The sequence below is a fragment of the Chanodichthys erythropterus genome, chromosome 6 (genome assembly GCF_024489055.1).
Source record: "Chanodichthys erythropterus isolate Z2021 chromosome 6, ASM2448905v1, whole genome shotgun sequence".
Lineage (NCBI taxonomy): Eukaryota > Metazoa > Chordata > Actinopteri > Cypriniformes > Xenocyprididae > Chanodichthys > Chanodichthys erythropterus.
In genome coordinates, this window is record NC_090226.1 from 28,022,650 (window position 1) to 28,043,055 (window position 20,406).

Genomic DNA, 20,406 nt, shown 5'->3' on the forward strand with positions numbered 1-20,406 from the left:
ACCGCCACCGGTGGGAGGGTCAAAGTAAATGACAAGTTGGGGCAACCAATCGGAATCCTCTCAAGCGAGGACCTCTACATTCCGACTGGTTGCTGCTGAACTGCATCATAGCTCATTACCATAAAGTTAAACCTGACTTCAACCCTCCTCGATGCTGTCAACGTCCAAGACACGCTGCGCCGCTCTCGCCGGAGCTCGCTGCCAACAAAGAAACTCATACAGGTTCAAATCCACATGAGGGTGAGTAAATGATGACAGAATTAAAATTTTTTAGTGAAATATCCCTTTAATTGCTGTGCAGTTTCTATAATGTTCTTGGGCTGTTGCTATGCATTAGATTAAGTGTTCTGACTGGTTTTAGCATGTTGTAATGCAGTTGCTAGGGTAGATGCCAGGGTGTTGTTAAATGGCTGCTAAAGCATTCTGAATTTGTATACAGTGGCAAGGATTTATGGGGTGCTAGGTTGTTCTGGTTAGCAAGATGTTCCTGTGCAGCTGCTGAGGTATTGTATGTGGTTGTTAGCACATTGCTAAGAAGATGCTAGGGTGTTCTGGGTGGTTGCCAGGGCAACCACGCTGTTGCTAAGGTGTTCTATGTGATTGGTAGTGTACTGCTATGCAGTTTCTAGAAGCCAGGATCTAGTCATAAGGTTGCTAAGCTGTTCTGTGTTAATGCCTTTCTAAACAGCGAACAGTTAAAACAGTGCAATGCCGTTGTTGTGAGTTGTTGCCAGGATGTTGCTATGCAATTGCTAAGGTGTTTTGAGTGGTTGTTAGAGCTTTGCTATGTGGTTGCTAGGCTTTTGTGTCTTGGTGCAAGAGTGTTTCTATGCGTTTTTGATAAGGTGTTGTGAGTGTTTGTTAGTTTGCTGCTATGCAGTTGATATAGTGTTCTGGGTGGTTGCTAGGGCACTGCTATGCAGTTGATAATGGGTTCTGACTGTTTTTAGCATGTTGCAATGCAGTTGCTAGGGTAGATGCCAGAGTGTTGTTATATGGTTGCTAAGGTGTTCTGGGTTACGTTAATGCATTCCTAAACAGTTGCTAAGGGTGGCATCTAGGGAGCACTGGGTTGTTGGCAGGATGTTACTACACTACATTACATTACTTGCTAAGGTGTTATGAGTGGATGTTAGCACAATGCTTTGCTGTTACTAGAGTGTTGTGTGTTGTTGCAGGTCATTGCTTTGTTGCTAAGGTGTTCTGAGTGGAAATTAGAGCTTGGCTATAGAGTTTTGTGTCTCTTGCAAGGTTTTGTTACAGGTTTGATAAGGTGTTGTGAATGTTTGTTAGTATGTTGCTATGCAGTTGTTAGAGTGTTCTGCGTTGTTGCTATGCAGTTGATAATGTGTTCTGGCTAGTTTTAGCTCATTGCAATGCAGTTGTTAGGGCCATAGATGTTGTTGTTATATGGTTGCTAAGGTGTTCTGAGATATTGACAATGCATTTCTCTACAGTTGCTAGAATTTCGGGGAGTTATTTATGGTATTCTGGCCTGTTGAAAGGATTTTACTATGTTGTTTCTAAAGTGTTATTATGAGGGCAGATGCCCTGTTATATAGGTTCTAAGGTGTTCTGTGTGGTTGTTAGCGCTTTGTGTGATTGCTAGTGTTTTGTGTCTCAAATTCAATAGTGTATCTATGCAAATGATAAGATGTTGTGTGTGCTTGTTATATGGTTACTAATGTGTTGTTATATGGTTGCTAAGGTGTTCTGGGTTATGTTAATGCATTTCTAAACAGTTGTTAGGATTCCTATGTGGTATCTAAGGTGCACTGGGTTGTTGGCAGGATCTTACCACATTACATTACTTGCTAAGGTGTTATGAGTGGCCTCATGTACAATATTGCCACCAGTGGTGAGTAAATGCACAGATGAAAGAACCATTATTCAATCAGTAATAAAATTGTTTTTGTTTGGTTTTTGTATTTTGCTATTCAGATATTGCAGTGGTTACTAGAGTGATACCACTTAATGTTTCTATTTAGTTGATAATGTGACTTGCTGGTTTTTAACACATTTCAATGCAGTTGCTAGAGGGCAGATAGCAAAGTGTTGTTGTACAGGTGTTTTGATTCAATGTTAGCATTTTGCTATGTGGTTGCTAGGGTTCTGTGTGTCAGTGCAAGGGTGTAGCTATGTGCTTGATAAGGTGTTGTGAATGCTTGTTATTAAGTGGATATGCAGTTTCTGGGTGGTTTCCAGGATTTTGTTGTGTGGTTGTATGTATGTTGCTATACGATTAGACAGGTTTTTTGAGCAATTGCTTACTTGTTGATATGTGGTACTAGGATATTCTTGTGGTTGTAAGAGTGTTGATTTAGGGTAACCAGTGGTTGTTAGCATGTTCTGGGAGTAGTTGCTTGCTGTCCCGGTAAAGTTTTAAAGCCCAGGAAACACGTACTACTATAAAATGTATACATTGAATGCACTATAAATAATTTGAATAAGTGTCCATCAGATGCGTAAATATTCTGCCATGTTGATCTGCTAGTGTTGCAGAAACTACACATTTCACCTTTTTCTACATTAAAATATTATTGTAGTTTGTACATAGCAGATTTTTTTGAGTGATGGGACTTCAACTCATCCATTTTTCCTAACTGTTCATTTTTTTTATTTATTTATTTTTTTACATAGTTTTTTCCTCCATCAAAATTTTACCCAAACATCAGTCAGGCGTGTCAATATTATCACGGTAACCCGTCTGCACATTTGCTTTATTTTGTTTGCACTTGAAACGTTAGTGACATGCTGCGGCCACAAAAACTGAAGTAAAGCCCACACACAGTCGCAAGGATTCTCTGTCTGAGTCATATAAGAGCTCTATAACACCACACACCCCTCCAAACACACATGTCAGTCTGCATTGAAAAGATATGAGTGTGTGTGTGTGTGTGTGTGTGTGTGTGTGTGTGACATTTAGAGAGAACTAATGCTGATACAATCATGTTTTCCACACATCCCACACACTCATACAGCTGTGGTAAACTAATCTTCAGACGCAACAGAGCTTCAGCTGCACTTTTGAGGCTGTGTATCTTCTGAGGACAGTTGAAGGGCAGTTTCAGTACTAAACCGGAGAGCAACATTAACCTCAATTCTGATCCTCTCAGCCTCTCATGCACAATATTGTCACCAGTGGCGAGTGAATGTACAGATGAAACAGACATTATTCGATCAGTAACAAAATAGAGGTGATTTTTTGTTGTTGTTGTTTTGTATTTCACTATGTTTAGATGTTGCAGCTGGACACTTGAGTAATGCCACTTAATGTTTTACACATTTTTAGATATATAGTTTGCATGTAGGTGTAGGGTTAGGGCTTACACTTCGATTTTAACTGTAAATTTACACAGTAAAAAGCATCACAGTATTAAGTGTTGCACTTAACATCTAAATATAATATTCAGGTCAGTATAAAAGATGGCCTTTTTAATAAATAAATAAAAATACACACCCTGACCTTACTGCTTTTGTTTAATAGCCACTAGATGGCGCTTTGTATGTAATCTTAAAACTAGACTAAGTGCACAAAAAAATCCCCCAAACCTAAACAATCTCCGTTGTACTTACAAATCATCATCATACCTTGTACTGCAGCTGAAAGTGGTCCAAATCCAAATTTCTGCTCATATTATTATTGATATTTTGTATTATTATTATCTTTGTGAGGTTTTTTTACTACTTAAAACCCTTTATCTAGTTTGCAGCTCTGTATACTCTTAACCAATGCATGAGGTACATCCCAGGATTATTTTTTTTTAACTAAAATTGAATGTACTGTATATACAGTATATTATATTATATATTGACTGCCTTTTAGAGTTACTATCCAAAAACACATATTGAATGATGAATGTGTGTATACACAAATATACACATAAAGTAAGTTTATATTTAATTTAAAATAAATTAGTTAATGGTTGATTTGTGCTTATAGTGCACTTCATCAGTTGTTAAAGAAACATGGTCCTCCTTTCGTGGAATGACCTCTAAGACAAAGAGAGTTTGAGAGACAGGGCTGGCTTTAATTTTCTTAGCACTTCCTCTCTCATTACATAACTCCTCCCTCCTTCCTCTGTCTGATCCCATCTGTAAAATTTGACTCTCCTCCTCCCACGAGGGTGGACTTGGTATGATCCACTTGCCCCAGACCTGAGGTCTGACTCTAAGCAGAGAGACACGGCCACTGGCGCTGCTGCAGAGGAAGTGCATGACTTAATCTACAGCCTAAAGTCTCAGAGACAGAGAGGGAGAGAGAGGGAGATGAGCTGTGTCAGAGTCCAGTCTTGCTCTGGGACGGTACATGTGAGTTGCATGTGACTGAAGCTGCCGGTAAAGCACTGAGTTTTCACAGCTGTGCATCTCCGTCACTCTGGAGTCATGAGCTCAAAGGGGACGAACCTCCACAACAAACGTCTTCTATGTGAGTATTTCACCTTTTGTTGAATTGTTTTGCTCATAAAGATATGACTCTTCTTACACTCTGCCTGGAAACAAGTATGACAGATGACCAGTCATTAATAAACAAAAGAATCATTGTGTAATTGAAGAATATGTATGGCTAGTTGTCACAGGTTCTCAGTTTAGGTTTATTCATTTTGATCATTAATTTCTAAAAAGATGCAAACCCTAAAGTCTTCACTACAAAAAAAGTAATCTTTATTTCCCAAGTTTAAGTTTTCTGACTGCATTCCCCTCTGTTATCAAGAATGCCCACCTGTTATAAAATAATCATGAAACACAAAGCAATTAATGAATGAGAATAAATAGAAAATATGTTTTGTTTGCAAAATACGAACCACTGCATTTAAATATAAAATTACATAAAAAATATAAAACACTGTGACAACTTGCCCCATCCCGACATTTGTTAAAAATACACTTGTCCTGAAAATACTGTTTAACTTTTCAAATAAAATCTTATTTGACATGCATACCTTTTACCGGATGTATGCCAGTATGTTCATTTGTTTGCAGCTAAATTTGTAAATATATGCTGATATTTTAGTTTTAGTTTGGAGCATTCATAAAACCAGCATACAAAACTACTGCCATTGAAAACAATGTAATTGGACTTTTGACTAAAAGCATTTAACTTCTTGTGACCACTAACCCAGTCTCATCTACATACTGTATGTGAATATGTGATAAAACATATTACCTATTATTCTCCTTGGAGTATCACCAATAACAACATTAAAAATGCCTCCCTTATTTGGACACTTCCTCGGCTGAAAGAATCGGGCATGGAGTCAAGGCACTGTTTTATTTATAACCTGAGTGTAAAAGGTTTTGATTAGTTTCTCAAATGTATTTTTCTGTTATGTACAATTTCTATTTCTAAAAGACTTCTGTCATTGTTTTGACCAAACATCTAAAAAGCCATACTGACTTGATGAACCTGCTAAAGCTTACTTGATTCTAGATTTGTTTGGTGTAACCTTACTGAAATCCCTCTAAATGGGATTGTTTTTCTGCCATTTTTAGCAGATGGACTGTATACAATCCAAGTTCCCACACTCACTAGTCCCCCCCCACACACACATGCTTAGAGGTTGAGACTGGAAATTAGATTGGCCACAGGAGAATTTGTCACACTATCTTTCAATTTTGCTCACATTACCTATCTAAAAAGATTTGCACTCCAGATGTTGTCATTGCACGGATGTACGGATGGTGTCATTCAGGTCCAGAGTAATGACTCTTATCTACTGGAATGGCACTTGTACAAGTACATTCTGTTAATTGTCTTAATTTGTGTGACTATAATTATGATAATATTTCTAATTTGTCAAAACAATGCAACATAGTAAAATGAAATGACAGTTTGCCATAAAATTATATTTATAATTACATTTATAGAAAAACAGACTAAATGTATAATGGTATGTTTTACTGGAAATCACACTTCTAATTTTAGCGACCATTAATTCCAAAAAAGTAGAAGTGCCTACTTGATTCTGATACCTACTAATGCATTCAATATCAAAATGGATTATTTTCGGGCTAAAATATACTTGGTTTTATCCTCATAACGGTGTGTGTGTGTGTGTGCATGTATTTGTGACATATCAGGACACAAATTTGTATAATGACATGGGTATGACATAGGTATTACAAGGAGAGGGTGTCTTGAGAACATTACCCCATGTCCCCATTTTTCAAAAGGCTTATAAATCATACAGAATGAGTTTTTTTTTTTTTTTTTTTTTTTATAAATTAAAATAAAATAAATTAAATAAAAATGTGCACAGTTTTCTGTGATGGGTAGGTTTAGGGGTAGTGTACGGGGACAGAAAATACAGGTTGTACAGTATAAAAACCATTACGCCTATGGAATGTCCCCACAATTCACAAAAACAAACCTGTGTGTATTCAAGCATTATGACTGATTATGAGTTCATAGTTTCACTAATGGAGAGACTTTTAACAAATTACATCCAACTATGATAAAGACTGGAGTGAATCACACTGACTCTACAATACTATCAAAAACTCTTTGCCCCCTGTCTTTTTAAATTTATGCATAACTATACAGTATATGATCAGATGATAGTCTATTGTGGATTCTATTCTATTCTATTCTGTTTTTTTTTTTTTTTTTTACAATTTAGGTACATAACGTGTAAGATGTAAATTGTTGTGTTTTTTGTTCATGAAGGGTAACTTTTATTAATTTGTATGTTTTGGCCATTCAGTGTAAAAATAAAATAAAATTAAAATTAAAATAAAAAGTACAGAAAATCAGACCATGACAAACTTTTTCACAGCACACACTACATGTATTACTCACAAGTCTTTAGATGATGGCATGAAAAGTGGTTAGAAATTTCACTGAACCTACTATCTTCTCACTTTTAGAGCTTGATTATAGTGTGGGCAAATGAATGTTAAAAGATAAAAATACATTCCAGTCCTTTTAGTCGACATCACTTGCTATCTAGTTCTCTACTCCCTGCTTCATACTTTCCTTATGACTCATTATCGTGTCATTCTTCTTCTAAAAAATTCCATGTTCTCTGTGGTACTTTCCTGTGAATCTAAGTGTCCCTGAAAATAGAATTGCTTTATTAAAGATGCTGCATTAAATGTCTAGGAGGTTACTGTAGCTTGTTAGCAGTGATTTCTTTGTCAGATAGCTGGGGTTATTTTGGGTGTTTCTGGGTTTCCCTAATTTCCAAAACATACATTCTGCACACATAAATGCATATATACTCCCACTTATAACAATTCATTTTGTTTAGGAAACCACAGATATGTATTAGATTTCTGGTTTATGCAGTAACTACTTATGCTTCTGTTATTTGTATAAAAGGGTTTATCAGACATTCAGAAATATGCTCTGGTAATCCTCAGACACTTAAAGGTGCAGTAAGCAATTTAAAAAACACAGTTGATATTTGAAATCAACCCAAACAAATACCAAGCCACACCTGACTATAATTATTGTATATTCCATATTTACCATAGTGAAAAGCTATAGTAATAATTAATATATGAAGAGTTTGGTTCCAAAACGCAGTAAAAAATAAAAAGGCATTTTCTTTACTAAGAAAGTGGCTGTAACGAGGCAGGACTCAGGGTAAGATCCATCTGCTGGCTTTTATTAAACAGAGCTCGTAGTAAGACAGGCAATGGTTAAACAGTGGCAAACAGGTATGGCAGAGAACAGGCAGAATCGTAGTCGAGGAACAGGCAATGAATCAGGGCAGGCAGAAAGCACTCACAAAACCAGGAAACAATAAACAATCCAAAAGGTCCAAAGGGCAGGCAGCAGGAATTGTAACACGGGAACAGACGGGATCAGTAACAGGCAAGCAGACGGACAGACAAGATAGTAATGCTCAGAATTGTACACAAAGGGTAAACAAGACCTCGCAAAGTGTGTGAGGGTGTGTGTGGCTTAAATAGTCCAGATAATGTGCTGCAGCAGTATGTGGCAATTGGTGATTGGTGGAGAGAGTGCAGGTGATTGCCGGGGAGGATTGTGGGAAATGTAGTCCGGGTATGACTGGGAACGTGACAGTGGCAAGATGAAAACCACTATTTTCTGTTTCAGACTTTTACATAGCATCTTTTGGTTATAAAAACATAAAAAACATATTTTTTTCCCAAAATGCAATAAATCCATGACACTTTTTTTTTTTTCAATATGCAATTAATCCATCAATATAAAAGTTATTTTTCAAATTGAAAATACACAACAAAGTAAGTTGATTCACATCTATGACAGAGTCTAAACTTTGCCAATATTTATCTTATATACATACATTTTATTAAAATACATTCAGCCGCCGCTCCCAAAATTAATTCAACGGGTCATCTTGTTAATGTTATAAATTATTTGTTATTACCGATTAAAGAGTATCTGGCGCTACCGCACGGTTAAATAAACACATTTGCCGAGTACATTGGTATTAAAAACAACTTTTTAAAAAGCCTTTAATGTTTACAGTGCGTTGAATGCTGCGCTGTGATTGGTTGAGAGCGGATATATCGCGTTCTGCAGAAAAAAATGTTGGAAAGAAAACATTATAGAATAACACAATGGATATCGCATTTTGCGCAAAATTAATTAATGACTTTTCAATGCCGACCAGATACAATACTGATTTTGGCGGAAACTATCACGTTTTGGAAAAAAAACTCTTCATATAAAACACAAGGGAATTTTTTGTTGTTCTTGTTTCTGTTGTTTTTATGTTAATTACTGCTTTAAAGATGTTAGAAACATTCTTTTCCTTTGAAACTAGGAGCTGCCACCATGTTTTTTTTTTGTTTGTTTTTTTTTAAGTAATTTCATTACAACAGAAAAAACTAATACTTGCCTAACTAAGTAAAAAGAGTCTGCGACAAGTCCAAGTCCATGAAAAATTGTACTCTAGTCTGGACTTTAGTCCAAGTTTGAGTATCCCAACTAGCTATAACATTATAACAGCAGCTTGGTTCTGTGTAACAGCAAAACCAGTGTTACTCATGTATGAAGCAAAAACTACGCAACCTAGGCGTACATTTTCAGGTCTCTCCAGCTCTGGAAAATTTTTCTAATATTAACAAGGTTTCTAAAGCTCTTGTCTGATCATAAACCTTCTTTTTCCAGTGATATTCCTCTGACCTTTGCTCTTTTGTAGTGTCTCTCAGCCATCTTACTCTCTTTCCTCCCCCATCATGAGTATACACGCCTACTGCTGCTGATTAACTACAAATGTGTTGTGGTGCTTGGTCCAATCCACTTTCAACAGAATTTCTCAGAAATCACTTACTGCGCCTTTAAATGTGATTATAACAAACAGCTAAAGTTAAATGATAGTGCCAAAGTAAATATTGATTTAAATAGTGATTATATCGCATGCATGTCTTTTTGTCAAGAAGGATTTCATGTTTTAAAGTGACACAAACCAACTATTAGGGTGGATGATGTTAAAAAAAGATGATAAAAAATAAAAGATAAAATTATTACAAAATAAAACAGTATTCCAAAGACAGCATATTTTGTCAACAACATTTTGATGAGCCTAGAGAAAATAAAAATAAAATAAAAAATAATGTGGATTATATAACTCATATAGCCCTCCACAACCAAACAAAATAAATATAAAAACCAATACAAAACAAAAACACATTTAAATAACAATCCAAAAATACATGCTGTTTTCTTCTGATGTTTCTTACATGATATAACGAAACTGACTATAAACAGTAATGAAATGACTAAAACATGACCTCACCTCATATGTACTTATGTCAGAGATGCTTTTTCAAGAACTCTGCAATTTTGCAACTGATAGAGAGGACCAAAAATGGTAGTGTGAAGAGGGAGAAACCAGGTCAGGAAAATCTTGCAAACCAGACTCAGTGTGTCAATACGTCTGTGCTAACCACTAGTCCATGGCTCCAACAGAAGCATGTTGTTTCTCTAAGTTTAGTGTGTAGCCTATTATCAATTGGGAAACATCTTTGGGTACATCATCTTTCACATAATGAGAACATACTGCAAAGTGACGACTACTATTTAAACCGAAAACAGTGTGGCATGATTCTGTCTGCAGTTTGATGGATGAAGTTTGAAAGTTTCTGTCTGCAGTTTGAAAAAGCAGGAGGTCAGGGATCAGTAAAGAAGGGAAACACTAATGAACAGCAGCAGTTCCAAATGACCTGACAAATCATGACATTGCTATGGCATGACATCTTTTATAACAGACCTGTGACATCATATTCTGCTTATGGGTGTTACATAATGATTCAAAGAGTAAACAGATATGATTACAGACTGTTGTATGCCTTAGATCAGCTGTTTTCCTTGTAAGATACATAGATATAATAGATTGCTTATACATAGATATAATAGATTACTTACAATGTTGCATTACTCCCTAAAAAAGTAACTGATTGCATTACTGCTGGGTTGTTTGTTTGTTTTTTAATAACAAAAAAGTTCTGTTTTTGGCAAATGTTAAGGCCCCTTCACACCAAATGTGAAATAAATAAGCTTTCGGCTGAAGGAAATGCATATTTATGCCTGTACAGTAGAGGGCGCACCTCAAACAAAACTTTTAGGCTGTGCTGCCATTCTGGATTAAAGAAGAATAGGATATAGGAGAAGGAAGTTCAACACTCTTATTTATAAATCTAATCCAAGTAATTTTGCTTACTAGTATGGTTGAATTAGATCATTGAAGGTCAGCAGCAAATACATTGGTTAATAAAGTGAGATTAAGTACATGAAGTATATTTGTGTTATTTAATATAGTTAATTATTACAGGTTTGTGTAAGATTCATTGTAAAATGCATTTTACTGCTTTTATTCATTTTGAGGAATACTGAATGTATTCGTGCAAGCGATATGAGTAAATGCATGCTCACATTTAGTCTAGAACTACAATAACCATCATGTTCACACAGCACACACAAAACCTCTGCACTTTATTTCTGTCAGTATGGGGACAGGCGAGCTGTCAGTCAATAAATACAAAATAAAAAATAAAAGTAACTTGCATTACTTATTTGAATTCAGATATTTAGTTGTAAATTGAAAAAGTAATGTGTTACTTTACTAGTTACTTGAAAAATAAATCTGATTACATAACTCAACTTACAAATGCCAATTACATCCTGGATATGTATTTAATTACCCCATGGAATCAAAACTAGAGTTTTGTGGCATCTTGGTAGCATATTAATTAGATGACATAGCAGAAAGCTGCACCAGTCTTCGATACTTCGTTTTTGTTTTGCATAGCAATGTTCTGTTATGTCAAGGACTATTTTGTAGCTGAATAATGCCACCTAATGCATTTACGTAATTAAATACTGTTTTAATGAAAATGTGTTTCCTTTATATATTTAATACGTAGTAGCATCCATTTTATAAAATCAAGAAAGTAGTCAAGTTTGTGCTAAGCTGTAAATGAAGACTTTAGATGCGAAAGTGCCGTCTGAAATTCTCTTCTAACTTACGCATTTAAAAGTGAAATAACTGAACAATCATACGAGCTTGATAAAAATGCTTATTTTAGAAGAACATTTCAGACGGCACTTCAAATAAGTCTTCAAATATTGCCATTTAATATACACTGTAAAGAATATGATCAATAAGTCAGAACAACGTTTTAACATTACTTCAACACATCAAAATAAGTTAAGTTTTTAACTTTTTTTGCAAGAAGTTTAAGATTCAGCTCATTTTTTTAAAGTCAGTTTAAAATATTAAGTTGAAATGACTTATACGGCCAAGTTGATTGTACTTAAAAATTTAAGGCAGCAACTGAACTTAAAAGTATAGTTCACCGAAAAAAGAAAATCTCATGTTAATTTTCTCACCCTCATGCCATCCAAGATGAACTGTGGTACTCTGTGATTCATATAATGGAAGTCAATGGGTAACAGTGGGTCACTGGGTCACATTGAGATTCAAAAAAAACATATGCATACAAAACAAAATGAATACCTACAGCTCCTGATGATACATTGAGGTCTTAAGTGAAAAAAATTCAGTCTATGCAAGAAACCGAGCATTATTTCGAACATTACTGTAATCCATAGCCTCTGCAAATGGTCCTGAGTGCATTCACAGAGCTTCAGAGCGCTGGAGCTTCCTGTCGCATAATGATGTATATTTTTGCGTAATTACGTCATGTTTGTGTAACGAAGCGGGACTCAAGGTAAGATCCAAATGCAGCTTTATTAAAAGGTGAGCATGGTCATACAGGCAGGGGTCAGATAACAACAAACAGGTACAGCAAGGAACAGGCAGAATCCTAGTCAGGAACAAGCAGAGGGTCAGGGCTGGCAGATCTCAATCACAGGTCAGTATACAAAGCAAAGGTCAGAACAGGCGGCACAGGATCGTAGACTGGAAACAGACAGGCAAACATATAAACGTTTGGAAATGTATCACAGGGAAAACAAGACATCACGATGAGGTGGTGTGTGTAGGAGTCTTTCATAGTCCAGGTAATGTGTGGCAGCTTGGTGTGGTGATTAGTGTGGAGTGATTGTGAAGTGAATGCAGGTGATAAGCAAATGGAGGATCATGGGAAATGTAGTCTGGGATGTGACAGGAACAGACGTGATCGTGATATAAACGCCCCCCTCCCGGAAGGCGCACCATTGGAGACTGGCATGTCGACAGGAACGAGGTCCCCGATGCAGATCCAGGAACCCGGGCAGCCACGGCAGGTCAGGTGGCTCGGGCAGCCACGGCAGGTTAGAGTCCATAGATGACCACGGCGGGTCAGAGCCCATTAATGGCCATAATAAGTTGCAGTCCATAGTTTGCCATAATAGTTCTGAGGCCGTTATAGGCAGTGACCGGGCAGGAACCCCACCCACAAACTCCCCACCCCTAGGTCTACTGCCCCCCCAAAAAAAGTTCTTGGGGAAATCAACAGAGAACTTAGTGGGTTGATGGGCGAGGAGCTCAGGTGGCACCAGCAGGGTGGAGCAAGGGGACTTCGTGTCCGTATCCGAGGAAGCGGACAGCTCGGTGACGGCCTCCGTGGCCGTATCAGGGAAAGCGAGCAGCCCTGGGATGGCCACAAGCTGTTCTGGAACGGTAGCGAGCCGCTCAGTGAAGGCAGCAGGCTCGGGCTGGTAGACTGGTCCAGAGTCAATACAACTTGAGTGCATCCTCCAAGCACGCAAGAACGCCAAGTAGTAGAAGCCCAAGATCAAGATCGTCCTCCAGGCCTTGACTGAACTGACATGGAGCTCAGGCTGCTCTGGGACGACAGCAAGGCCTGCTCTGGGACGACAGCAGGCCTGCTCTGGGACGACAGCAAGGCCTGCTCTGGGACGACAGCAAGGCCTGCTCTGGGACGACAGCAAGGCCTGCTCTGGGACGACAGCAAGGCCTGCTCTGGGACGACAGCAAGGCCTGCTCTGGGACGACAGCAAGGCCTGCTCTGGGACGACAGCAAGGCCTGCTCTGGGACGACAGCAAGGCCTGCTCTGGGACGACAGCAAGGCCTGCTCTGGGACGACAGCAAGGCCTGCTCTGGGACGACAGCAAGGCCTGCTCTGGGACGACAGCAAGGCCTGCTCTGGGACGACAGCAAGGCCTGCTCTGGGACGACAGCAAGGCCTGCTCTGGGACGACAGCAAGGCCTGCTCTGGGACGACAGCAAGGCCTGCTCTGGGACGACAGCAAGGCCTGCTCTGGGACGACAGCAAGGCCTGCTCTGGGACGACAGCAAGGCCTGCTCTGGGACGACAGCAAGGCCTGCTCTGGGACGACAGCAAGGCCTGCTCAGGGACGACAGCAAGGCCTGCTCTGGGACGACAGCAAGGCCTGCTCTGGGACGACAGCAAGGCCTGCTCTGGGACGACAGCAAGGCCTGCTCTGGGACGACAGCAAGGCCTGCTCTGGGACGACAGCAAGGCCTGCTCTGGGACGACAGCAAGGCCTGCTCTGGGACGACAGCAAGGCCTGCTCTGGGACGACAGCAAGGCCTGCTCTGGGACGACAGCAAGGCCTGCTCTGGGACGACAGCAAGGCCTGCTCTGGGACGACAGCAAGGCCTGCTCTGGGACGACAGCAAGGCCTGCTCTGGGACGACAGCAAGGCCTGCTCTGGGACGACAGCAAGGCCTGCTCTGGGACGACAGCAAGGCCTGCTCTGGGACGACAGCAAGGCCTGCTCTGGGACGACAGCAAGGCCTGCTCTGGGACGACAGCAAGGCCTGCTCTGGGACGACAGCAAGGCCTGCTCTGGGACGACAGCAAGGCCTGCTCTGGGACGACAGCAAGGCCTGCTCTGGGACGACAGCAAGGCCTGCTCTGGGACGACAGCAAGGCCTGCTCTGGGACGACAGCAAGGCCTGCTCTGGGACGACAGCAAGGCCTGCTCTGGGACGACAGCAAGGCCTGCTCTGGGACGACAGCAAGGCCTGCTCTGGGACGACAGCAAGGCCTGCTCTGGGACGACAGCAAGGCCTGCTCTGGGACGACAGCAAGGCCTGCTCTGGGACGACAGCAAGGCCTGCTCTGGGACGACAGCAAGGCCTGCTCTGGGACGACAGCAGGCCTGCTCTGGGACGACAGCAGGCCTGCTCTGGGACGACAATCTAGACTGATCTAGAGACGTGACGTAGCTCTGGGCGATCAGCGGCGACGTGACATTGCTCTGGGCGATCAACAAAGGCGTGATGTTGCTTTGGGCGATCAGCGGAGACGTGGCATTGCTCTGGGCGATCAGCGGATGCGTGACTTGTGGTTGCGGCCGCCATTTTGTGCGTGTTCTCGGGCATGGCAGCCATTACGGGATTCACCATGGTGTCGGAATCTTCCGCGACACCCACAGTGAAAGTCTAACCAACTGCGAGCAGGGAAAAGTCCAGGAATTCCATGACCGATCCACGGGGACCATTGGTAAGTAGACAGGTCTTCAATGGTTCATTTAATCTTGGCGGAGGCTGACCAGTTGTATTGTTGGGTCCATGCTGAGACTGGTAAACTCTCACCGAAGCTGCTGGATCTTGGTGACGGCGAGGTCTTCTGTAACGAAGCGGGACTCAAGGTAACATCCAAATGCAGCTTTATTAAAAGGTGAGCATGGTCGTACAGGCAGGGGTCAGATAAACAGCAAACAGGTACAGCAAGGAACAGGCAGAATCCTAGTCAGGAACAAGCAGAGGGTCAGGGCTGGCAGATATCAATCACAGGTCAGTATACAAAGCAAAGGTCAGGACAAGCGGCACAGGATCGTAGACGGGAAACAGACAGGCAAACAAGATATAAACGCTTGGAAATGTATCAAAGGGAAAACAAGACCTCGCGGTGAAGTGGTGTCAATGTCAATTTTATTTATATAGCACCATTTCCACAACACATGGTTGACCAATGTGCTTTACATAAAACACACACCACATTTGCACAGTAAAGATAAAAGTAAAAAAAAAAAAAAACTTATAAGTACCACAACCATTTGAAATAATTTAAAAGAAATAAAAAGAAAAACTATAAATAAAATCATGGTAAAACACAGTGCTTCAGCCAGAAATAAAAGCTTTGTCAAACAGAGGTTTTTAATCTTGACTTAAAAATGAACACAGAGGGAGCTAATCGAATAGAAGAGGGCAACTCATTCCAAAGTCTTGGGGCAATAGATGAAAACGCACGATCGCCCCTGGACTTTAGCCTCGTCTTTGGTGTAAACAATAGTCTCTGGTTTGATGACCGGAGAGATCTTGTTTCGCTGCGTTCAATTAAAAGTTCAGATATATACGAAGGGGCCATACCATGTAGTGACTTAAACACGATTAATACAATTTTAAAATCTACTCTATAGCGTACAGGCAGCCAATGTAAAGACTGTAAAACTGGAGTAATATGATCCCGCTTACGAGACCTGGTCAGAAATCTTGCTGCTGCGTTCTGGACCAGCTGTAAACGAGAAAGAGCCATTTGATTAATCCCAGCGTACAGTGAGTTACAGTAATCTAATCTGGAAGTAATGAAAGCATGTATCACTTTTTCAAGGTTTTTAAAAGATAGGAAAGGTTTTACTTTAGCAAGAAGCCGCAGTTGGAAAAAGGAAGATTTAACTACAGTATTAATCTGTCTATCAAATTTCATTTGTTCATCAAATACAACACCCAAATTTTTTACATGTTGCTTGACATACGGTGATAACTCACCCAAATTAGGAATTGTAGAAGTCACAGACACAGAGGGTTTAAAAACAATCAATTCTGTTTTGCTCTCATTAAAATTTAAAAAGTTAAGAGACAACCATTTCTTTACATCACTCAAACAAAGCAATAGTGCATTCAGTCCATCCAGTGCATTCCGTTTTAGAGGCAGATAAACTTGTGTATCGTCCGCATAGCAATGGAACGATAGCCCATACTTTCTGAAAATAGAGCCAAGAGGGAGCATATAGAGAGAAAAGAAAGGGAGCTAAAATTGATCCTTGAGGAACTCCACTGGTTATCGCAGCTTTACTTGAGGTATGATCTAACTTCACTGAGAATGTCCTAGTTGTCAGATAGGATCTAAACCACTGTAGGGCACTGCCAGTAATACCGGCACTATATTCCAGTCGATTGAGAAGTACAGCGTGATCAACAGTATCAAATGCAGTGGTGAGATCTAAAAGGAGTAAAACCGCATAGTTACCTGAGTCACATGTTAACAGTATATCATTTAAAACTTTCAGCAGTGCAGTCTCAGTAGAGTGATGTTTTCTGAACCCAGATTGGAAAACCTCAAAAGATCAAATTTTCAGCCATAAAAGATTGTAGTTGATCAAGAACTGCTTTCTCAATTTTTGAAATGAAAGACAAATTGGAGATGGGCCTAAAATTTGTCAGAATAGTAGGATCCATACCCTGTTTTTTAAGCAGAGGGCGAACAGTTGCATGTTTAAGCGACTCTGGAAAAGTACCTGTTTGTAAACAGCGATTTATCAAAGACAGAAGATTGAACAACCACATCTATAACTTGCTTAAAGAAGAGAGGGGGCATTACATCAGTTGGGGAACCAGATGCTTTCAGGTGATCCACTATTTCTATTAGATGGTTATCTGTAACAGGAGAAAAAAAACTAAAAACAGCAGTACATCTAGAGAGAGTTGAAGGGTCAGATGAAACTGGGTTTAGCCCCATTCTTAAGTCATGGGTCTTCTGTACAAAGAAACAAAGAAAGTCTTCACAGGAAACTAATGACAGTTCTATATCAAGACCAGTGAAGGGGTTGATGGTGGAATTTATAACATTAAACAGAGTTTTCGGTTTATGACAGTTCTTTATAATGTCAGTGAAATAAATTGATCTTGCCGTTTTCACTGCTTTCTGATATTGAGTTAGTGAGTCTCTGAACATTTGCATTGAAACCTGAAGTCTGTCCTTCCTCCATTTTTGTTCAAATCTTCTGCAAATACGCCTAAGAGTGTGAGTTGTGTCATTAAGCCAAGGCTCAGATTTCGGTTTAATGGAGATGAGTCTTTAAAGGTGCCACTTGGTCTAGAACCTGAACACAGGTGGAGTTAAAACTGCGAAGTAGTTCTTCAGCACTTGAATCTGTGTTTAGAACGTCACTTGGTAGCAAACCTTCACTAAAGGCTGAGCGAAAAGCTTCTCTGGTAGTTGATGTGATAAGCCGAGACTGGCGAGCCGAATACATCGACGTAATAGTTTTGTTAAAAGATGGAAACGTAAACATAATAGTCTTGTGGTCAGAGAAACCATTTTCACACACCTCTAGTTTATTCAGAGAGCAGCCGTAAGTTAGCACTAAATCCAATGTATGGCCATGCTGATGAGTGGGTACATTGATCTGAAGCGTCAGATCAAATGCGTTTAGCAGATTGATAAATTCCTTTGCTAAGGAATCTGCTGCACAACAGACATGAACATTAAAGTCCCCAACAATCATTAGTTTGTCATATTTTGCAATGAAATCTCCCAGAAAGTCAGCAAAATCCTTCAGAAAATTCGAATTAGGTTTTGGGGGACGATAATTCAGTGCAAACAGAACAGGGTCGCATAGCTCCAGAGTAAACAACTGTAGCTCAAAGCTTTGGTATTCCTTTGAAACTACGGGACGGCAGGAAAAAAATGTCTTTATAAATAGAGGCCAGACCACCACCTCGTCCCGTTGTACGCGGTGAATTTAAAAACAAAGAATTTGACGGAACCATTTCAGAAAAGGCGCTGATATCCCCCGGAGTAATCCATGTTTCAGTCAAAAAGAGAAAGTCTAACGTTAGGTGACGAGCAGAGAAAAAGTCATTTATAATGAAAGTCTTGTTTATTACCGACCTGGCGTTAATCAAAGCCATTCTGAGCAGCGCTGGAAGTTCAGGAGAGGCCGCAGGTTGTTTCGCCCGAGGCAGCGGCCGAAGATTCCCCGGACACACTCCTCCCCGCGCAGGGCGAGGCGCGCGAAAAACCGGGAGCGGCTCCAGCGAGGTGGGAAACACGGGAACAATCCAACCATGCACTGGCTCCAGGGAACGCCAGCGCGGGTAGCATTTCCCGAAGTCCTTCATAAAGCTCCCCGGGGAAGAACGCGACTCCCGATGGAATCGCAGGTAACATTTTAGCTTAACAGCTAAGCCACCCCGTCGTCCACGTCGTCTCTTTCGCTTTCTGCCCGGCAGGGAGCAAGGCCAACGGCGTATACAGTCCGGAATTGACTTCAGAAAGGGAGGTGGAACACCATGAAAACTGATGAGTTGTTTAACTGAAATTTCTTCCAACTTTAAAAGAGTACATCGGTCATATGTTAAAACTGGTGAAGCACACTGTGTTGAACACTTCATAAATGAGCTTGGTGTGTGTAGGAGTCTTTTATAGTCCAGGTAATGTGTGGCAGCTGGGTGTGGTGATTAGTGTGGAGTGATTGTGAAGTGAGTGCAGGTGATAAGCAATGGAGGATCATGGGAAATGTAGTCCGGGATGTGACAGGAACAGACATGATCATGATAGTTTGTTTAAGAATGAGTGCCAGCTAGCAGCCTATATCATGTGAGGATGCTGCAGGTGGAGGATCATTAATAGCCCTTTCTGTACAGAAACTGAAATCTACAGTTAACACTAATACACACTAAATACACATAGTCACGTAATGCTGATGTTGTTAACATGAACAATTTGAGAACAAAATATAACAATAATAAAAATTTGCACGGTTTGATGCAATATGAGCTAAGCGTTAGATTTAAATCTAAGTGTTAGATTTAATCACCATTGGTAGCACGATTTATTGTAATGCGTTTTTTCCCAGTTGGTCAGAACAAAAGTGGCAGATTTGTTACTTAGTTGTTAAGATGACATTCTCTGGTGAAAATTCTTATTTTGGTCATACTTCCAAGACTACAATCTGTGATTCCGAAGTACATTATTCACCGGTGCAGTGACTGACAGCCACACATTCTCCTCAAAACATTAGATTCATCTGCGCTGAGGAGCCATGTCGATGCACAACCCACGTAAAGATGATAATTCCATAAATAACTGCAATTGCAGGTTTTGAACAGAGGCAAAACTTGCAAACTGCAGCTTTAAGTTTGGTTTTACAGTGTCAAGCATGCAGTTTGAGCTTCCTTTGACCATATTTGATGTCCTCTATGTGCATTGATCAATGTTTACATGTGAAGAAGCAATCAAGCCTCTTCAGATGACTTGGATCAAACTGCTCAATTCAAATGGATTTCTTTTAAGATCTCTTTATGAACTTTTTGAAGCGTCAACATTGTGATGGAATTATTTTTCAATGGAAGAACAGAAATCTCTCAGATTTTATTTAAATTCATTCATTTCTGTATTGAAGATGAACAAAAATCTTATGGGTTTGGAATGTCATGAGGGTGAGTAAATGATGACAGAATTTTAATGGGGTGAACTTTGGGTGAACTAATCCTTTAAGAGATTGTGTATACAAATGAATACCACATACTAAATCCAATGTCTTCATTACTTTGGTTTGTGGGTTTGAAAATCCCCATTTCTGGTTTTAACTTACATGGCAAAATTGGGTAAAATCTGTTTTAGAGAAACATTCTTTTGTCATTCTGCAATGAGAGAAATGAGCACCTGCTTTTTAGTTATATTTTTTTAGGTATGGTTTCTTAGTAAATCAGGGCTTTTACTCTCAGTCCCTGAGGTTTAACACATGAACTTTTAACTCATTCGTCTGGAAAATTCATTTCCCATGTCCTGTTTTTTTTTTTTTTTTTTAACTGTCCTTAGAGGGATGTGGTGGACTGGTTTTAGGTTGTTTTTTGGGCTGTAATGCTTCTGAAAGTCACCTTCTAGAAGAAAAATGTGTTTTGGTTAAGATGACTAGAAGAGGTTGATGTGTGGTTAAGGCATTTCTGCTGTGGTAAGAAATGACACAAACCTAGACTATTTATACAAACTTAATACATTCCTGTAAATGAGTCCAAGATCAGTTA

The 20,406-nt window shown here is 39.9% G+C and overlaps 1 protein-coding gene across 2 annotated transcripts in view; it reads left to right on the forward strand.

Annotated features, from left to right (window-relative positions):
• The first annotated feature begins 4,138 nt into the window (after positions 1 to 4,138).
• Positions 4,139 to 20,406, forward strand: part of si:ch211-253b8.5 (dysbindin) — a 46,614-nt gene continuing 30,346 nt past the window's right edge. For both annotated transcript variants that reach the window (XM_067388544.1, XM_067388545.1), the window contains exon 1: positions 4,139 to 4,429. In XM_067388544.1, coding sequence (XP_067244645.1) covers positions 4,387 to 4,429 — 43 coding nt within the window. In that variant the 5' untranslated portion in view covers positions 4,139 to 4,386. The remainder of the gene's footprint in view (positions 4,430 to 20,406) is intronic.